Below are 19,624 nucleotides of genomic sequence, written 5' to 3' on the forward strand. Positions count from 1 at the left end.
GTTTAAAGAAAGCAAAACCTGTACATTAAAACCAACAGCTGGTAGCAATTCCCTTATCTATTTTATCTGCCATACCTGAAACAAGGGTATCACTGGGACTTACCCTGCAAGCACAGGGAAACACAGCATTCATCCCCTAGCAATGGCCACTGGCAGATGCCCTGGGGTCATGCGTAGTAAATCCGACACCTCTACTTAGACTTTGAAGTTGTTTCCTCATCCTTTCACTTAGGGGTTGGCCTGTGCCCTGAGGCAGGGGCATTTACAAACACCACCTGACTTCAGCAGTCTGTATTTCTATTCACACAATAAACAATTTTTTTTTCCATGTGCTAAAATAATGTTACTACATCTAAACACAAAAACACCTCATCCAAGATCAAAAATGTATGACTTCCATGAACTCAAGCAGAGGATAACCCACAAGCAAGCAAAGCTGTGTGCTATAAGATAACTGGTTCTTACAAGACTAGAAAGTTTCTCATATTTTATTAAACCACAATTCAACTGCAAGTCACGTAACCCTAAACAGGCAAGCTTTCAAAGCACCACCATGACTGAATGGTCCCCGAGATGACTGCAGTTAAAATCTACGAATGGGAAGATCTAAAATCCACCTGCCAGGAACCTCACAGCAAAGGCCTAGGAAACAGCTCCTGTGCTGTCACCATCGGAAAGTCCTCCCATTCTTAGAGTGAAGCAAGTAACTTTTTAGGCACTACTACAAAAGAATAGGGCAAATTCATTCCTGTCCTCTTGGAATTCAAGAGGACCATTGAACAATCAGGAATTTGCTATTCAAACACCTGCACTGTGAGGCATTCACAGTTAGGCAGTTTGGGTTACCGGTGATGGACAGCTTGTGTCACTCACTGAAGACCTATCCATGCATTAAGACAGATCAAGAAGCAAGGAAGCTGCAGAGTACAGTTCACTACTGACTCACCGGTTTCTGCATAAAAAACAAAGTCACCGCTCCAATAAAAGGTGCATCGGTTAGAAGAGGTTCCAGTATCACCCGCAACGTCCCATACAACTGCAAACAGAATAGAGCCAGGAAAACTGAGTCTGAAGGTACTCTCAGGATGCAGTTTCAAAACTGTGAGCTTTTCAGTGATGAAGATAATTTTAAAAATCCTACATGAAGTCATTTTATTTAGAATTTAATTACAACAATAACCTCCTCCCCCCCAAACCATTGCTATTGATATCAGGCAATGCTTTCTAAGTTTGTGGAGTCTCTCTGCAATCCTGACTGTCATACAATGGAGAGATCAGCCTATTAGCTTTCAACATTGTAAGAACAGGTTGTTGGTCTAACCTACACCAGTTTATGAACACCCTGGCAGAACTGGCTCTTTTGAAGTTCTCTACCAACATGCAGTTCCTCTGAACTCCAGTGGCAGAAGCTGGCCCACACGAGCTTGATGCTCTAGCACTGACCCTCTTTAAGAGTCACACTAAGAAGCTTAAAAGTGGTATTTAGGTGCTTCCCATGGAAGGCATCATTTCCCCAGCCAAAACGCAAGGAGATAAAGCCAACCATTCCAAGTCTGCTAGTTGGTGGTTTCCCAGTTGAGTGTCATGACCTCCCCATTGGGACACGCTACCTCCTGCCACACACACAGACCCTCAAACAGACAACGTTAACACTGCACGCACCTGTACGCCTTTCACTCCAAGATTAAATTTCGATATGTCCATGTGAATCTCACAGTCCCCTATGTAACTGAAAGAAAATTCTCATGTTATTCCACAGTTTGCAATAGTCCAATGAGAAATTTTAGGGTGTACAGAGTATAAATGAAATTAGTTTAATGATTGACAACATGACCCCACAGGCAGAGACAGATTTGCAAGCAACTGAAAAGGGAAAGTTGAGCACATTGAACAAGGGTCAGATCTTCACAAGAGAAACCCTGCGGTCAGCTGGGATATTGATCTACCTGCAAAATGTCAAAGCAACACCTGTATTTCAAGGTTACTTTTCCATTCTTAAGACTGGCAGTTGGCTGAGGCAAGCTTGCTCCAAGGAGGGGATCAACAGGCTCATTCAAAATTCAAAGTCACAGCAACTGTCCTCTTGCTCCCTTCTCTGCCAAAGGCCTGATCTCACCCCACAACTTGGTGACCCAGCTCCCAAGCTGATGCAGAGCCATCCTGCCATTACATATGGGGTCTTCACCTTGCCCACAACCAAAAAGCCCACAGATCACCCTTGCCCACAACCCAAAAGCCCACTTGAAGGACAAATTCATCACTAAAAATAACCAGGTTTCCTTGAGGCTGAATTAAAAGACAACGAATTAGATCAGGTTTTGGTCAGTTGCCATGGTGAACATCAGGCTTTAAATAAACAAATTCTGAGTGTGGTACTTTCACAATTTGGAAACCACCTTAGACTTTAATAAAAATACAAACATCATCTTATGCAGAAACCAATAGCCACTCCCCACGGAGTAGAATCTAGCAGATTTGTCAATGCCTCTGGCAGAAAACAAGTGAAGGGAGTTACCAAGTTCCCTTTCAGTCCTCTGAGAACTAGCTCTTTCTGGATGCAGACACACAAACACCCTGCAGGTAAAGCAGGGTGTAAAGGTACCTACCGCAGCACAGTGAATGTGTTGTGCTTGCCACATGCATGCATAATTTCACCCCATAATCAAAGAAAAAGGACAAGATTTTTGCTCTGACCACATGTGTATGGGCAAATAGTTCTGCAGTTGCCACTAATTCACACTGTAATTTGCACATAGACAGATTCCCTCCCCCCAAAAAAAACCTGCCAAGAATGTGTAACGCTGTGAATTTGTCTCCATTTTTGCAAGCAAAGTTCTTGAATATTTGTTTACAGACACTCACTTAACAGAATTTAAAAAGCTCATAACACACAAATTAAAGTCTTTAATGTTAGAGCATTCTCATTTCTTAAATAACCAACCTTACAGGCCATGCCCAAATTAACACAATCTTCCTTATAAGCTAGTCACATAATTAAACAAACTTATTTTTACGTTTATTAATTTCTACAATTTTGACATTATCTTACAGCTCATTACGCTGGGTGCTAACAGAGCTTTGTCACAATAAAAGTCTAAATGAGAAGCCAAAATGAGTTCCTCAATTTGCAGTAATTAATCCAAGAGGATTTAATTCAGCTGTTGCCAGTGTCCAACACAACAAATAATAGTTGTGGTGTTTCAATTTACAACCTTTACGCCTTTCCACACAGTCAAAAACTCTTCCCACCCAGTCCTAGAAGTCTCTTTTTCTCCAGTAAACACTTCAATACACGCAATCGTGTTTTAGAGGCTAGATGTCAGAGAATTTTTTACCCCTTTTATCAGAGCCTTTAATTATCCTTAAGTCTGCTTCATATAGGCATCACCCCCATGCCAGGGTGCTTAGTAGGAAGGACGCACTCTTTGTTCATTAGTTTTACTCCTCGTTTCCAGTCCAAGCTGCTCGTGCTTTCATCTGCCCCCTCTGCTCAGTGTAACCTTGCTATGCTCTCTGCTGTTCTCCCCCAGACAGAGCGCACCTGAGCCAAACTCAAGCCTTGACACTCAAAAGCATGTAGGGCTTCCTTTGCCATTCTGCCACTATGCACAGGACCATGCTTTACCCACCTGTGAAGAGTGGAAGAACCACCTGTTTCTCTCCTAAATCACCTATTGCACAAGGTGATGCAGATAAGCATGCCTGTGCCACGGATGAGAACTGGAGAAGCTTCTACAAGCGCACATATCTGTATCTCTTCTGTACTTGGGTGGAAAAGCTGGGCCCACAGTGTTTATGATACAATGGCAATCCATTGGCTGAAGGCAGGGATGCTACAAGAGCACATACTGACAAGTTTGGATGTCTATGTATCCCTTTAGAAAAGGCACGTGCAATTCTCCCCCTGTAAAGTAACTCCCCATGGGCCCCATCTTCTCATCGGCCTGCATGCTAAAAGCCCCCTTTGGTCCAGCCTTCTCAAGTGCTTTGTAAAGCAGACTACTGCTTAGTCTGCCTGACTTTGCACTTGGGTAAATGAGCAAGCGGTATTAGACAAATAAGAGAGACAAGAAAACATGACCAAGTACCACAGGGTATGAGAAAAAACAGATCACCTCTGCCCTTCCCCTTTGCCTATCAAGTCAGGCTCCTAAGGGCAAGCGTTCCTTTTCTGCTCAAGACTGACAAGTTTCCAAAATGATTTTAGTTTCTTGTAAGATCCTACAAACTTAGTTAACCCGAACTCCACCAAAGCCCAAAGTATTGTTGCACACTTCTTTTGACTACTTTCTCCAATTCTGCACTACATGAAAAAGACTGTCTTTCCAGATTTGAAAACTTGCCAGTTAGGAAGTCCAGAGATTCTCTTTTAAGAGTAAATTGCAATGCATATACATTTTTTTATATCTATTAATTATTACACTATTCTTCTATGACATCTCATGTACTGTAAACACCACAGAAGATCATGGAAATGAAAATTCAAAACACTTCCAATGAGAAATTATTATGAGTACTAAATCAGACTAACAAAATAAGAAGCAACTGGATTGCAAGATAATCTTCTGGGAGGTAATAGTGTCTTGAAATACTTTGAAATTCTGATGATTATAGCCAATGATTACATGGCTACACAGCAGCTCAGGCAATTGCAGAATTAGTGGGAAGAAAAGCAGCTGTAGGAGGTCAAGTGGCTGCACTTGAAAAGTCCCCATTTTCAAAAATGCAGTTTTGGAGAGCATTTCTGGAATACTTTGACATTAATTCATTTGGAGAATGCAACTGTCAGCTCCCTGTGCTCAGGGGACAGATTAATGATTTAGATCTAGGGCAGATTGGAGATCCCAGAGTATTGCCATTTTATTTCCAGCTGGGATCTCATATTTCAGATTTGGGGATTTCAAATCCCAGTCTGGCAGGGATCTCATATTTCATTTAGCCACTGCAAGAACCCTGATAGTTTCTTATGTGTCATGTGAAAGCTGTAGATCAGGTATATTTGCACTGGAAAAGCAGATACATGAACAGAATACAGACACCAGGACCTTCAGACAGATAAATGACAAACTTTGTCTGTACAGAAGACCTGAGGGTAAGCAGTAATTATCTCAACACTTTTGTTCAGTTCTGTAAGCTGTGACAAAATTTACACAACTTAATTTACACCAATTGGGTGCATCATCTCAGGGACTGAGCAAAAGATTTTGAAGGAAGACTTATAGCCTCCTTCCTTGCCTTTGCCAAAAGGTCTCTGTGCCTCACAAGTAATCACCTCTGAGCCTTGGTTTTCCTGCCAAAAACTCAAGTATAGTCCTTTCACGTGGGACAGTCAAGACTGTAATAAGACAGCGCTCTATATAACCATTCCCGATGCTCTGATGCTATGGACATGTAAGCTGTCGTTAACAGATTTAATTAAAGCAGCTTCTCAAGTTCCTTTTGGTAACTCCATGCAATACCAGATGTACTGCAACACTGGCTCTGCTGACAGCTACACAAGTAAGGGACCTCTAAGTGCTACTTTTCACAGTTTCCGAGCAAAGGATGCAATTTGTGATATCACATCACAAATTTAACACAGAGGAAAGGAAGCTCTTCTTCACACGGCACAGACCTGAATCACAGCATTCAGCACTGCATCACATTATGGAGATCAGGAGCACAGATTAAACAAAACACTTGATGGACTGTATGTCTGCGAGTGGCTATTAAAACTACACAAATGATTCCATACAGACAACAAAGGAAGGCTAAGAGGGAAACGTTTTTTCTGCTCCTGCCCTTTTCCTGTGCTTTTCCCTGGCCAAGTCAAAGACTTTGGGCTTCAGAGAGTAGTTGCCTCCTTGATAAAACTAGAGAAAAAAATCCCTCCTCCTGTACTGCTGTGAGACTGAAAGCAAGAAGCATTTACAGACCATGCTGAGACTTCTGGATGCAAGACGCTGCCTAACACAACGGGTAACTCAGCACTGGAGCGGGGCAGAGCTGCTGCAGAGGCAGGAGTGCTGTCCAACAGCACCCTGCGTGAAGCGGCTGCTTGGCCTTCCCTGCTGCAGCCGCCCTGGTCAGCGCTGCATGCAGTGGTGAGCCAGCCAACAGGCCACGCTCACGTGGGTTCACCAGTGAGGGAACTCCCACAAAATTACAGCTAGCAAGCACCAAGGCAAAGGAGTCATGTTTATAACATGTTAATCCTTTAACGTCCACTGCAACGTAGCTACGCTTCTCTGAAACCTAACCCAAGAGAGGGAAGGCAGTCACTGTGGTCTCAGCATCTCAAAGTGCACCACACTGGCACCCACAGCACATCACTCCCTTCCCCAGAGCTGTGATGCCAGGACGCAGCTCTGTGGACACATTCAAACCTCACCAGCATGCAGCAACCAAGAGGTAGTGCAAAGGGCAGCAGCCTCACACTGGGGCAGCTTAAGTTCATCTCCTCTAAGCAGCTCTTCTCCCAACACCAGCTGCACTAGTGCAGACACTTACTGCTATTCATGCAGCTAAGAGAGCTTATTTTGTAATGGGGGTTTGCCTCACTCCAGAAAAGTGAAGATTGCCTGTTTCTTTGATTAAAGAAAAAAAAAAATGGCAATCCAGAAAAAGGCAGGTAAATAACACCACTGCTCATAGATTTGCTTCTACCCATTCCTGGAAGTAATACACTACCTCCTGCAGACACTGTACAATGCACAACGCCCAGCTTAGTTGCAGAAACAGATGTTAAGGTATTAACATAAAAGAAGCTGGGTCCTTAACACAGCCCAGGAGAAGAGACCTCCGTCAGAGAGACAAGGTAGTCTGAACACTCCTGTGTGAATACAGAAAATACTTGGGTTATCAGATGACAGTTCAGGTTAAGTTATCATCAGGATGAGGAACAGAAGTGTTTGGACAGTTTGGAGATGCTGATGGGTCTGCCCAGAGGGACAGGAATGAGGAGGTGGGGGAATCCCTCTGCAGAGGATTGTTAAAAGAGAGTGAAAATGAGTATGTGGGAGAAGCAGCCTGGAGAAGTAGTTTAACAGAACAACAGCAACCTCCTGCAGAGCCTTAAAGGCATCGAATCCCTCGATCTCAATGTGGAAAGCACGAATGATTTGCCAAAGGCCCTAAAACTGGTCTGGCTATTACAAAGAGCTTTTCACTGACAGCACTGAAGCACAACATGTTCTGGCTGAAAATCAAGCATGCCATTTTGCAGGGAGCGATGGTGCTCTGCCAGGGCTGGGGATGCTGCCATGCCATTGCCACATTAAGCAACAGGCACAGTTCTGAGCAGCTCTGTGCTGTTGCCAAGACACTCCGTAATTTCACACTGCTTTTTCCTGGCACTACCATGAAGAAAAGCCATTTAAATTAGGCAGCTCAATCGCCCACTAAACTTACAGAGCTACAGCAGTATGCAAGTGGTAATTCCCCCAGTAATTCCATTCTCCAGGCTAAACCAGGAGAGAGTTTAGCTCTGCAGCGGCTCTGATGTTAACAAAACACACAAACTCATTCAAAACAGCCTGGGAGGTATCAAATGTTTTATCTAATGTTGTTGTTGTTAATAGGGCTAGAGGCAGTTTTCTGCTCAGAGAACAGCTATAATCAAAAAAAGCAAATGTGTTGGGTGGCATGTGGAACAAATGGTGAGTAAAACAAGAGGATTAATCTAGGGGAAGGAATTAAAAAATAAATAACGCAAGTAGTTCTGGAAGAACTGGAGAGGTTGGACTGAAGAGGAACCATAGTGGGGCAAGACAGACCAAGCGCCTCCATGCCCGAGAGCTGTCAGAACAGGAAATACAGTTCCAAAACTTGGGTTCTTACTGTCAGTAACACCTGTGCAGGTGACACTGCTTTCTGACGTAAAGGCTGATGCACAACACCTCACTTCTGTAAGTATTGAGGACATCCAGCTGGGGGACTGATTATCTCATATCATTCTAGGTTGATATAAGATAAGGACCTCTCCACTTCATGCTGATCTTAGTGGACCGCATGTCCAGTCCAGCATGACAACTCACACATAGGTGTCAAACGGGCAGTGAGTTAAGAACCATCTACATAATCAATGATGCAATGTTACCATATCTGCAGGTCTAGGATAACTTGTCTTCTGTCGATTTCTTTGGTGTAGGCTTTTATTCCGTTAATTCTAGGGCACTGAAATAAAGACAAACAAGATACAACATAGTTAATATCTTTCAAGTTAAGCCCAAGTGGAAAGTCCTACTCACTTCAATCAATTTGAGTACAGAAGCATTCATTAAAGACTTTGCACAACGGCATGTAAAGTATGAGTAAACCACACCAGTTTTTCCCTTAAAGAGGTAACGTGAACAGCCTTGGCAGTCCTCAGATACAGAGCTGGTGGCAAGTAGCCCATGCTGCAAGCCTTAGGAAGCGCTGAAAACTCCTGTTGCAGGGTATAACAGAAAGAAATGTGGATACGTGCCCCTTTTTCTATCTCCAGTCCCATGATACTGACAGCCGGTGGGAATGGATGTGTGTGTCTCCTATATGATCTTTCCTTCACAGTGAAGATGCTCACGTCAACATGAGGAAGGGACAAAGGAGGTGTTGTATCAATACCATTTTGTTAAACACTCGGAGCTATTAAAGAGCTGAACATCAGACTCCCCCTGCATCTGAACTTTTCAGAAAAGACTGAACTGCAGGCGTTGCAGAGGATTCACACTACCTTCTCGCCAAAGTGGATCTTGGTAAAGGTGCATGTTTTCAGGTGTACATTCTTTGCTCTGATTTTTGGTTCAAGAACTTCTTTAAATGTTTTTTCCATGATTGTTCCAAAGTATGGCCAAGCCTGTACAAGGACCTAAAGAATAGCAAAAGCAGGAACACACTGAAGACTCTTTGTATAAGATACCTTTTGTTGAGAAACAGACACACACATTACAGAACATCTGGCTATTAATGTCTGTCCTTTTAAAATACCAAGTCACATTTGTGCTCTTAAGTCATCCTTATGGAAGGATCCATCTCAGTTCCTCAGAAAAGGAATTTGTTTTAGGAACTGAAGGGTGAGTTTTCAGCTCCATAGAGTCTATTGACTGCTTCTAACCACAGGGGCTGAGCCAGCAAAGCCCAAGGTTAAAGTCTCTAAAGCACAATAGTCCCTAATTACTCTAAAGTATCACAAAGTTCCCTGGAGTTTGGTTTATTTAGAGAGGAGTGAGATGAGCTTTTACATCAAAAAGAAAGTCTGCTAAAAAGAAAAACAGGATAGCTACTGGATGCTATTTTGCAAGTTCAGCTGTTTTGCTTTGAATTCCAGAGAGTCCAGTTCCAGCAGGAGCTTGACTACACCTGCTGATGGGAACGCCTGCCTCAGAGCTCTCTGGAAACCTCTCTGGTAAGAGGAGATGCCACTACTTTTGCTAAAATAATAATAATACATACACACATATGTATATACACATCTCTATACATACACACGTACACACGCACTTGCTTTTTTTTTTTTTTAATCTCAGAATGAAGTGTTGTGGTCAAATTCATCAAACCTGTATCAACCAGGCACACATTTGGCTCTCACCAAAACCTCAGTGGCAACTCTATACTTAAGTGGCTCCACGACTTAAGTACAGACACTGATACGATTGAGCCGTATTGTAGTGACTTGATAACTTTCTCAGACTTGGCCTGCAGAGTTTGTGCTATGATGCAGCTCAGAGCAGATGGCCTCACAAACTACAGTTCAGAGCTCCTCACCTTGTTCAGCCACTCCACTCTTTCAACATCAGGGAAGTGAACCTGAATGCAAAGAAAAATAAAGTGAGTGCCATATGCCATCTGTTTCAGCATACTGCAACACATGCAGAAGATACCACAGAGCGTGAAACAGTTTTAGATCAAGTTGAAATCCCTCTGCCCTCATACATACGTCCTTTATAATCTACTACCTCCTTGAAAAATTGTAAAAGGCAAATAAAATAGTAAAAGGCAAAAGAACACACGTGCACTGATGTACCAGTATGCCTCCAGGCACATTTATATGATTCAAGCAAGTGTCATATCCTGTTCGTGATGTAAAGCAGCATTAGATTTCTTATCCTTCTCTTGGTCATGCCTTGGGAAGCCATGAGAACCTGCTTCCCTTCAAGATCACGAGCTGTGCAGGACCTGTTTCCTGTACTGGCTCACCTCAACCAGGACACCGCACTTTGGAAAACAAGAACCTGCTTGGGAAACTCAATTTATTGGCTGCAGCAGCATTTCTCCACTAATACTAACATAGTGCCAATGGCTTCAGGGAAAAGCAGCACTGTAAGAGTTCAAGCCTATTAGCATACACTATCATGTGTAACAGTCCAGTGTTTTCACCTCTCAGAGCTTTTTAAGGTGCTACGGACAAATTAAGATGAAGTAGTCACTCATGCCTCATGTTTTCAAGTTGGACACATCAAATGCCAACAAGAAGTGTTTGTGTCCATTACAAAATCCCTCCAGTTCCCTGAAGTGATGACTTGTTTAATCACCATCAGGACAGTCAGATATGAGGTCACTCAAGTAACTAACTGATCTCTCAGACCTCACCAAGAAGTTGCTGAGTGAAGAGCCACAATCACCTTACTACAATCACACATTAAAGTCTTATGGATGTGGTATTTTCAGCCAGGGCTACAACCTGGTAGCAGGTTATTGCAGAAGGGAACGATGGTGTAACAGGTTCTCAGAATGAACATTGGGGCCCTGCTCAGCTCTACAAGAGCACCCGAATACAAAGGGACTCTTTTGACTATCATCTAGCCTGATAATAGTAATTGGGTAGGGCAATACATTACCTCCTTATACAAGAGCTGTGAATTACACTATTCAGTCAAAGGCTTGCTGTTTAATTCAGCAGCTTTCAGAGAGGTGCTCAGAGATGTTTGGATGGAATAGACAGCAGCTTGCCTTTTATTCTAGCTTCATGTATGATTTCAGAGCCCATTTCCCTTGCTCAGATAGTGCTTCAAATTATCTCCAATTATTACATTAAAAAACCAAAGTGATATTACCATATTCTTTACAAGCAATTCCTTTTGATGCTCTAAATAGCAACTTTTCCATTAAATAAGACGACGCAAGTTCACTGAAATGTCAGCCTACCCCACTCTATTTGCATGATAAAGTAAGAATACAGCACCAGAGGGACAATCAATACTGATAAACCTCTGCTGACATTTTACAGTAAGGCAGATTATGTGAATCAGGGGACCTCCACTTCACCTGCCAGCCTTTCATCTTTCACCAAAAGGTCCTCCACCAGGGCACATAAATCCTGGGTAGCCTGAAGGCAGCTGGTTCCCAGGTCCAACCCAACTGCCAAGCATCAGTGTCCCGCAGCATTTGTGCCACAGCCCCTGATCACAGGCAGGGTAGAGCAGGGATGGAAGTAGCATGGTGAGCTGTCCTTCAAAAGACCTTACAGCGAGGAGAGGGATGTGACCCAAAAGGAAGGACAGACCAGCACTCAAGGCAACAGTTAGGCCACCACATCCCAATGAGAAAGTCACAGCCCACATGTGAGATCCACCAGCGTTAAGGGGAGAAATGTAGCACAATATAAACCACTAAAGTTGGCTGGGATTATTCACTAGAGCCAAAGCCGCTGGAGATGCAACTGCAAGAGGCATCCAAGAAGAAAGCCGGTGGCCAAGGAGAGCTGGAACAGCACACAGGAGCATCAGGACACAGGCAAAAACTGTGAGAAGGAGGCAGCAGCTAGACCCACCTTAAGAAAAAGCAAAATTGAATTAACTGTTTGAGCCACAGACACCCAAACCAGAAAGCTCAGGGCAAACTCCAAAAGCAACTGCAATGAATCACATATCACTGTGTCACACCTCAGATTGCTGTGATAGGATTAGCAGCCATTTGTGGTACATTTCCATCCCGCTCGCCACCCCTTTATTCATGTGTCAGCAGCACAGCTCCTACCCAGGCACTCTGTGCCTCAGTTTCCTTTGACATACGGAAGAAATAGCACTGCTGTAGCTCAAAGGTACCAAAGACCACTAGGAGCTCCTTGGCTAACACAACAGGGCTCTCACAGAGGCAGCCACCACAGAAATTAGCTGACTACATGTCTCTGGTGAAAAACAGCTTTCTGCCTATTATGAAGGGCCACCAAATCTCAGTGGGTCAGCTGCACTCAATGGCACAAATTCAATGAGCAGTTCTGCAGAAGAATCAGAGCTTGGCATCCAAGTGTTGCATCTAGATTATCCGCTGACTAGTAAGACAAAAACTCTGAGCAAAGCCTTTCCTACCCACAGGGTATTCCCATAATGTGCATGTCCCACTAGCAGAAGATGAGTTCTGCTCTAGTTCAGCCCAGTGACACCACCAAGCTCTCTTCTTGACCCAACAGCTTACTCCAAGAACTTAGCGTGTCCTAATACTTCTTGGGAAAAAAAAAAACATCTGCAGTTCCATACTTTTTAACCATATGCTCTGGACTTCAGACTCACTTCTGACCCTTGTTACTGGTGAGAGCCCTGGCAGCAAGGTCTTGTCCTCGAGTTTGTCATCAGTACAACACAGGTAAGAGAAGCCCTAAACACTTCCTACTAAGCCCAGAACCAGCCATCAAGCGCCGCCAAAGTTAACGCTATCCCAGAATAAGATTTAATCCTGTAGCCTTGGGCAAGTCACACTATCAAAATCAGTTTTCCCCATCTACAAAAGCAGCCATACTTCTTGCTGCAAAAATTACTTAGCATTTGAAAAGAGCTTTGAAGATCAAAAACACTAGGTAAGGGCCAATTACTAGCAAGTAAAGAAAATGTGTAAGTTTCTGCATGGCTCCACTTCGCCCTGGAGCAGGCCACACCAACGACCATAGCAATAGCAAAAACCATGTCTGACACAACAGTGCCATTCTGTTCAAATACAACACAGGAATCTATCCATTAGGATTTTTTTGCTTGTTTGGGGTTTTGTTGGGGGTTTTTTGCTGGTTTTTGTTGTTTTTGTTTTGTTTTGTTTTGTTTTTTTTAAGGGATGGGTTTTTTATCTCCCTGTGCTGGGGCAAAAAAAATTCTAATATGAAACATCTCTTGGGACTCTCTCTTCATGACTGCCTTTGTTTCAAAGGATTTCTCTCCTTACATCTCCAGTATTTTGCATGAACAAGGAATTAACAGGCAAAGTTTTAAAAGGACTGTTCTGTACCCAGTAATATCAATTTCTCCTGGTAAAGTAATTTAACATCTGGAAGAAACCCAGCATACTTGGATGTTCTCACCTGCAACCTGCTAACAGCTGCAAAAGCAACATAGAGAAGTCACCACCACCCCCAGGAGCCAGAATGAAGGCGGAAGCCGAGCTACCTCTGCTCCAGGCACTGACTGGTTTTACAAAAGTCAGGCTAAAGGCTGCACAGGCTGAAGTAAAGTCTCACTTCTCCAAGACACAGATCCGACTCCGCTTGACACGAGCAGATTTCCAGCCTGGTTTCCTAAGGAAGCACAGCCTGCCCACATAAGCTGTCTAGCACAGGAATGCCTCTATTCCAAACTCACTGGCTGGTTTCAGCCAAGAAACTGGTGCTGCAAAATAACCCTGCAAATTCCCTGAAACAGATGGTTAAGTAGATGAGGGAAACCCTCCCAGCGTCCCCCCTGAAGGAAATACTGCAATACAAATACATCTCCTAACAACCGATACCAGAACTGAGGGGAACCCGAGCCACATTTGAAGGAGCCACTGCACTGCTCTTAGGGAGAACGTTTTTTAACCAACTAGCACAATCAATGATTGGTCTTAACTCTTCACTGGACAGATCCTCCTCATTTTACTACAGGGCATGCAAGGAAACAACTATTTACCAATCCCCTAAGACACTGCCATTGCTTCACACCTCCAGAACCTTTCCTAGGATTACAACACTGCAAACCCAACCCATGCTCCCCCTAGCCTGAATTGTAATCCTACTCCCACCTCTGCACATCAGAAGAGAAGAACGCAAGGGACATTTTTAGAGCTGTTTCAACTGAAGGCTCATGAACACTGAAAGGCAAAAATGAAAGATAAAAAAAGATGACACCACAGAGAATAAACTGAATAGACAGCAGGTGAGAATCAGCCTCCAAGACTGGCACAGGGGAGAAGTAGAAGACCAAATCGAGGAAGGGGATAGAAGGAAAATTAAAACTGAGGAGTTAAAAAAACATCAAGTACAAGCGTGGTGTGGAAGCAAACACCAACTGATGAAGAACAAAAGTTACCAACATAGAAAAGGAAAGGAGGAAAAGGGGCAATATGGATAAAAGCTAAAACTAAAGGCACATGGTGCAGTCCCTTCATCCTTAGGTCCTACATTCTGCCTTCCAGCACCCAGCTCCAAGAATTCACAAGTCAGGAGCCAGGCCTCTGGAGATAGTCTGACTCCACCTTCTCTGTGAGCACACGCTAGGCAGTGGGAGACAGCGGTGACATCCCCCTTAAGCCTTCCCTTCTCCTGAAGGAGGCTGAACAGCCCCAGCTCCATCAGCCCCTCCTCACACACCAGGTGCTCCAGCCCCTGACCATCTCTGTGGGCTCTGCTGGAGTCTCCCCATTTGCCAAAACCTCTCCTGTGCTTGGGGGGGACAGCACTCTCGGTGCAGCCTTGTGAGTGCCGAGTACGGGGCAATCAATAATCCCTTCCATCGACCACCTGCCCGTGCACTAACGAAGCCTGACACTTTCAACCACAAAACCTAAGAACTTTTGAGATTGTGTGTGTGTGTGTGTTGGGGGGGGCGATTCTGATTTTTCAACGATGACTAAAAGAGACTCAATTTCTCATTACCAAGATTCAGGGCACTTGAGGATAAAACACAACACTATTCCCACAGCATCAGGGCAAGAGCTGACACCACCACACTCATTAATGCTCCGAGTTGTTTTAAACGCTCTGTCAATACAAACAAGCAGAAACCTCATTCTGTGCCCAGCGGGAGGGAACATGTGTGGGGAGCTGCACCAGCTCTGCTAGGAGACCCTGGCCTCACTTCTCAGAAGTGCTGAAAGCCTTCGTTTCCCACAGTATTAAGGAGAGCCAAGTGCTGTAGGCTATATAAAACAGTTTACTGACTATAAATGTCTCCGTGCAACACTCCTTACAAATAGAGCTCTTTGATATTCTCTTTCTTACAAGAAAAGCATTTCCCTACCAGTCCCTGACATGTTTTTAAATGCTAAGCAAATGATGATGAAGAAAAAAAACCCTTCATCAACCTTTTCCATTAGCCATCCAAGGCTAACCAACAAATAACCAAAGATGTAGAATAAAATGTGAAGTTAGATTTTCAAGTTTCTTCACTTTAAAACCTAGAGTGCCTAGGAACAAATGTGAAGAACAAACAGGGGCTGGCTTTCCATACCATCAAGAGATGGCTCTTTGAAGTTAAATATTTTGGTTTTAGTAGGCAGAGAATATTATGTTTACAGATTTTTTTTTTCAAATGACACTAAAAAGAAGGGGAGAAAACTTTCTAGATGAGAAGATCTAAAGTAAGTATCCTCTACACCAAAATACCTGCAATGCAACAGCACATATTTGAAAGAAGATTTCTCCGGGGATACAGCAGTCTATTTTACAAGCACGCTTACAGCAACATGCACGTTTCCTGGACTAAAACAACTTCCAGTTTAGTACTCACCTTACTGAGCAAGACTTCGAAATCAGAGACGTTACTGCTCGGTCCATCACTGCCATCTCTTCCCCCCCCCTTCAGCTGCTCACTACGGAATACCTCGCCCTCTACCCCCCCGCCGCACCGCCGGACGCTCCCCAGCCACGCCCGCCCGCTGCCGCCGGGAGCCCGCAGCGTCCCCGCTCCCAGGGGCTCCCGCCGCTGCTGCAGGGGGATGTGCGGCAGAACGGAGGGCGCAGCGCACCTCTGTCCCCCGGTCCTCACTCACCCAAGCCGGCAGGTGCCGGGCGGCCAGGCCCCGGCACACCGCCTCCCGCTCGTCCTCCAGCAGCGCGAAGGCGGCAGCCAGCCGGTCGCGCTTCCACCGCCGGTTGTGTCCCCAGCACAGCCACAGCGCCAGCCCCAGCAGCACCCAGCTGCCGCTCAGCCCCAGGTACCCCGCCAGGTAGACGGGACCGAGCCACAGCAGCGCCCGTGCCGCGGACGAGAGCAGCAGCCGCGGCAGGGCGCCCGACGGCCGGGCGGCGGGGCGGGAGGCGGCCGCGGGATTCATGGTGCGCGCCGGAGCCCCCCCGACTCCGAGGGGTCGCCCCTGCCGAGTGCGCCGTCCCCGCGCCGCTGCGGCAGCTGCCTCCGCCCGGCGGGGAGGCGCGCCCCGCACCACCGGGGCACCCGCCCGGCCCGGCCCGGCCCCGCCGCCAGTGCGCCACGGCCCGCCCCGTCCCGCCGCGCTATGGCGCCCCCCAGCGAGCGCGCCGCGAAGCACCGGCGGGGCAAGCCGCGCCATGGCGCCCCCCAGCGAGCGCGGCGCGGGGGCAGGCGCCAGCGCCGGGGCAGCCAGCTCCGGGGCGCCCCCCGCTCTCGCACGCAAGGGGCGGGCGGCCCTCCCGGCCAGGCTGGCTTCCCCGAGGGCCACCCGGCACCGGTCTTACCCCTTACCAGCCTGCTGGTGAGGGGGCAGTCATCGCATCCGAGCGGGGAAAGGGGTGAGAGTGAAGGAACTCATCACACACACGGCAGGGCGGGGAGCAGCTGATGAACAGCTGCTGAAAAGGGGTCACTGCCACCTGCCCAGGGGTAGCTCCGCTCCAGGCTGCGAGATACGGGATCACCCACCACGGAAAAGGAGGCTGCCCCTGGAGGGGCCTGGCTCACTCCAGCTGTTCCTGTGGTCCATTTCTTTCAGTGGACCTAACCAAATCCCACTGTGATTGCTTGCTGCTTAATACAGAAGGATATGAGGCAGAAACAACCTGTTGGTTCTGGATACTCACTGCTTGGAAGAATAAGAGTATTTTTTTTCTCCTGCTCTTTTGATTTTGATGGGGATATTGTGGGGGTTCAGATTTTGAAATACTGAGAATTATGCATTAGGGAATGCAGCATTATTTGGGAACCCTAAGACACTTGAGATGCTGGGAGTAACCCAGCAATATTAATTCTGTAACTTTCTGTATGTGCCTTAAGAGACAGGCTGTAATTGTACAGTTCTAACACTGTTTTCCACTGCAGTTTTCCCTGGATCAGGAAAATGCTACTCTTTGTTCAGTGGATAAGTCTGGAACAGCAGTGAATGATGCCAGCTTTTATTGTGGCCCCTTTTTGATATTGGCTGCACAAGATAACAAATGATGAGCTGGACATAAACCTCCAAGAAAAGGAAGTTGACCATGACTGGTGAGAACTAGGTTTGGCCCTCACTTTGCCACGAAATTGGTATTTAATTATAGGTCAGTCAATAAATCAAACAATACCACAAGTGATCCTCATTTGTATGTTAATCATTGTGCATGACTGATCTGGGATAGAAATCGGTTCAGGCATCTGAAAAAATCAAGCCTCAAATGCCTCACATTAGACAAACTCATGCATGAGACATCTACTATTAACAGGTACTTTTGGAAACAAACCCCCTAATCTTCCCCTTCTGTCAAATGATGATGAATATGCTCTTCTTCCTGGGGGTGTTGCAAAGATAAATCATTATAAAACACATATAAGAAAGTACTTCTTCATGCAGTGGGTAGTAAACCTCTAGAACTTGGAGAAGGCTGCAAGGCAGACAGTATCAGCGGGTCCAAAAAGGGATTAGATAAATTCTCAAACAACAAGGCCCATAAACGTACTCCCTAACATCATGGATACAACAGCTGTGGATGCTGGGGGAGGTTGAGGGGAAAGGACTGCAGAAAATGACTGGGCTCGTGCTCTCTCCCTAAACAGCAACTCCTATTGCCACCGAGAGCAAGTGGACCAGTGGTCTGACCCCAGAGGGCATTTCTGTTTGCAAAGCTGCGAAGAAAGACCAGAAACTGATGGATCTAACAGCTGAAGGAGTATCTGCCCTCTTGATATCATACATTAAAAAACACGCAACAGTTAGTTTGCACAATTACATGTATCAGGAGATACGTTTACATGCAAAAACACGCCTGGTTTTGTTCTAACTGTGACCAAAGACCAAGGCTGACTTGTTATTTATTTTTCCCCACTGCCATTTAAAGCTTTGTAAAACATTTTCAGTATGATATTTCAGCCATGGGGTGAAACTTCACATGGATAATCTCAGCCCCAAAGTCTGACCTTTCAGAAAAACAGAAGCTTCTGAAAAAAAGGGGGCCTCTTTTAGTGATTTGAAGACTTAGAAGGTTGCTTTTGCTACCAGGAGAAGCTACAATAAAAGGTAGATCCAGTGTTTTCCTCCTTCAAATTACTACTCTTACGGAGGTTGAGGTATTTAGCTCAAACTCAGAGAGCTATGCAGTTTAGAAGCACCAACAGGTGGCAGCTTATTGAGCAGGAAAAACAGTGGGGCTGCAGTGAAACACATACTGGCTAATTTCATAAATAAACTACAATTTTTTGTTTTTTCTTATTCTTCACTCAGCTGATCACAAAAACCTAGGTTGAGGTTAAAGGATAGTACGAGCGCTCCCTCTGTACAAATGAACAGAGCACTTTCAGTCCTGCAGCACAGCCCACAGCTGCTGTTTAGTGAAGGAGATGCTTCCATGAAAGCAGAGCTCCGTGTCCCATCCTGCACTGTCCCCCGAGACCCTGAGCTCAGAAATAGCCACACTCTCTTGGGCACTGCTTGGTCCTTTGCTGTCAACTTTTTACCTTGTGAAGAGACAATTCCTTTCTAGATCTAAAGAGGTTTTAGGAACTTTAAGCAATTACACAAATAATATAAAATTTCTTTAGACTTTAGCTCATACTACTTAAAATTTTAAAAGTTGAACAAAAGAAAAAGAGGAGTAGAGGTGAAAAATTACTTTTATCACAACAGGTTACACAGAGAGCTGTTCTCAAACCAAATACTGTGCTCATGAGAACAAGATAAATCAATAGCCTTTGAGACCTCTGTTAACTCTGTTTATGATGGATAGTAGTTACCCTTTAAAGAATAATTATTTCCTGTGGTTTTCTTAAATGTCAGAGGAAACACTGAATCACCGATCAAGAGGACAACTTAAGACCTATCAGTTTCCTACTGGGGAAAGTATGATCTTGGCTGCAGCAGGCTGCTTTCAAGCACCAGACACACGAGCCACTTGAAGCCAATCTTATTTTCAATTACAGGGAAATTCCACAACCTGTTTCTCCCAATATACACAGGACAGTCACTAAGGTAATGACTGAAGGCTATTGTTCTGGCCCGTGACAATTGTCACCTCTGATTTAACTTGACTAGACATCACCACTGTAGCTTATTAACACTATGATAAAAGCATATGTTGTAGCTGATTATGACACAGAGATTTTACAGAAACTGCAGGGCTTTGGAAATGTATTAGTACTAAATTTGCTGTCTCTCAAGCTGGCCATGGTAACTAAGGCAACCCACTTTAAAGGTGGGGAGTTATGAAAAACCACTGCCAACGCTTTTTCTTTTAACTATAGAGAATATGCAAAGGAATTAATCTGAAATATCCATTTAAGCGCCTACCTATGAGATATCAAAGGGTTTACTGAAGATTAGTTTC

At 45.0% G+C, this 19,624-nt stretch overlaps 1 protein-coding gene across 1 annotated transcript in view; it reads right to left on the minus strand.

The window, feature by feature from the left end:
* ESYT3 (extended synaptotagmin 3) overlaps positions 1–16,209 on the minus strand; it is a 34,231-nt gene extending 18,022 nt beyond the window's left edge. The window contains exons 1-6 of the mRNA XM_076343030.1: positions 15,907–16,209; positions 9,724–9,765; positions 8,693–8,827; positions 8,078–8,154; positions 1,663–1,729; positions 947–1,036 (exon numbers count right to left, since the gene is read on the minus strand). Of these exons, the coding sequence (XP_076199145.1) occupies positions 947–1,036; positions 1,663–1,729; positions 8,078–8,154; positions 8,693–8,827; positions 9,724–9,765; positions 15,907–16,191 (696 nt within the window). The 5' untranslated portion in view covers positions 16,192–16,209. The remainder of the gene's footprint in view (positions 1–946; positions 1,037–1,662; positions 1,730–8,077; positions 8,155–8,692; positions 8,828–9,723; positions 9,766–15,906) is intronic.
* Positions 16,210–19,624: the final 3,415 nt, after the last annotated feature.

Source organism: Aptenodytes patagonicus, chromosome 6 (genome assembly GCF_965638725.1).
Source record: "Aptenodytes patagonicus chromosome 6, bAptPat1.pri.cur, whole genome shotgun sequence".
Lineage (NCBI taxonomy): Eukaryota > Metazoa > Chordata > Aves > Sphenisciformes > Spheniscidae > Aptenodytes > Aptenodytes patagonicus.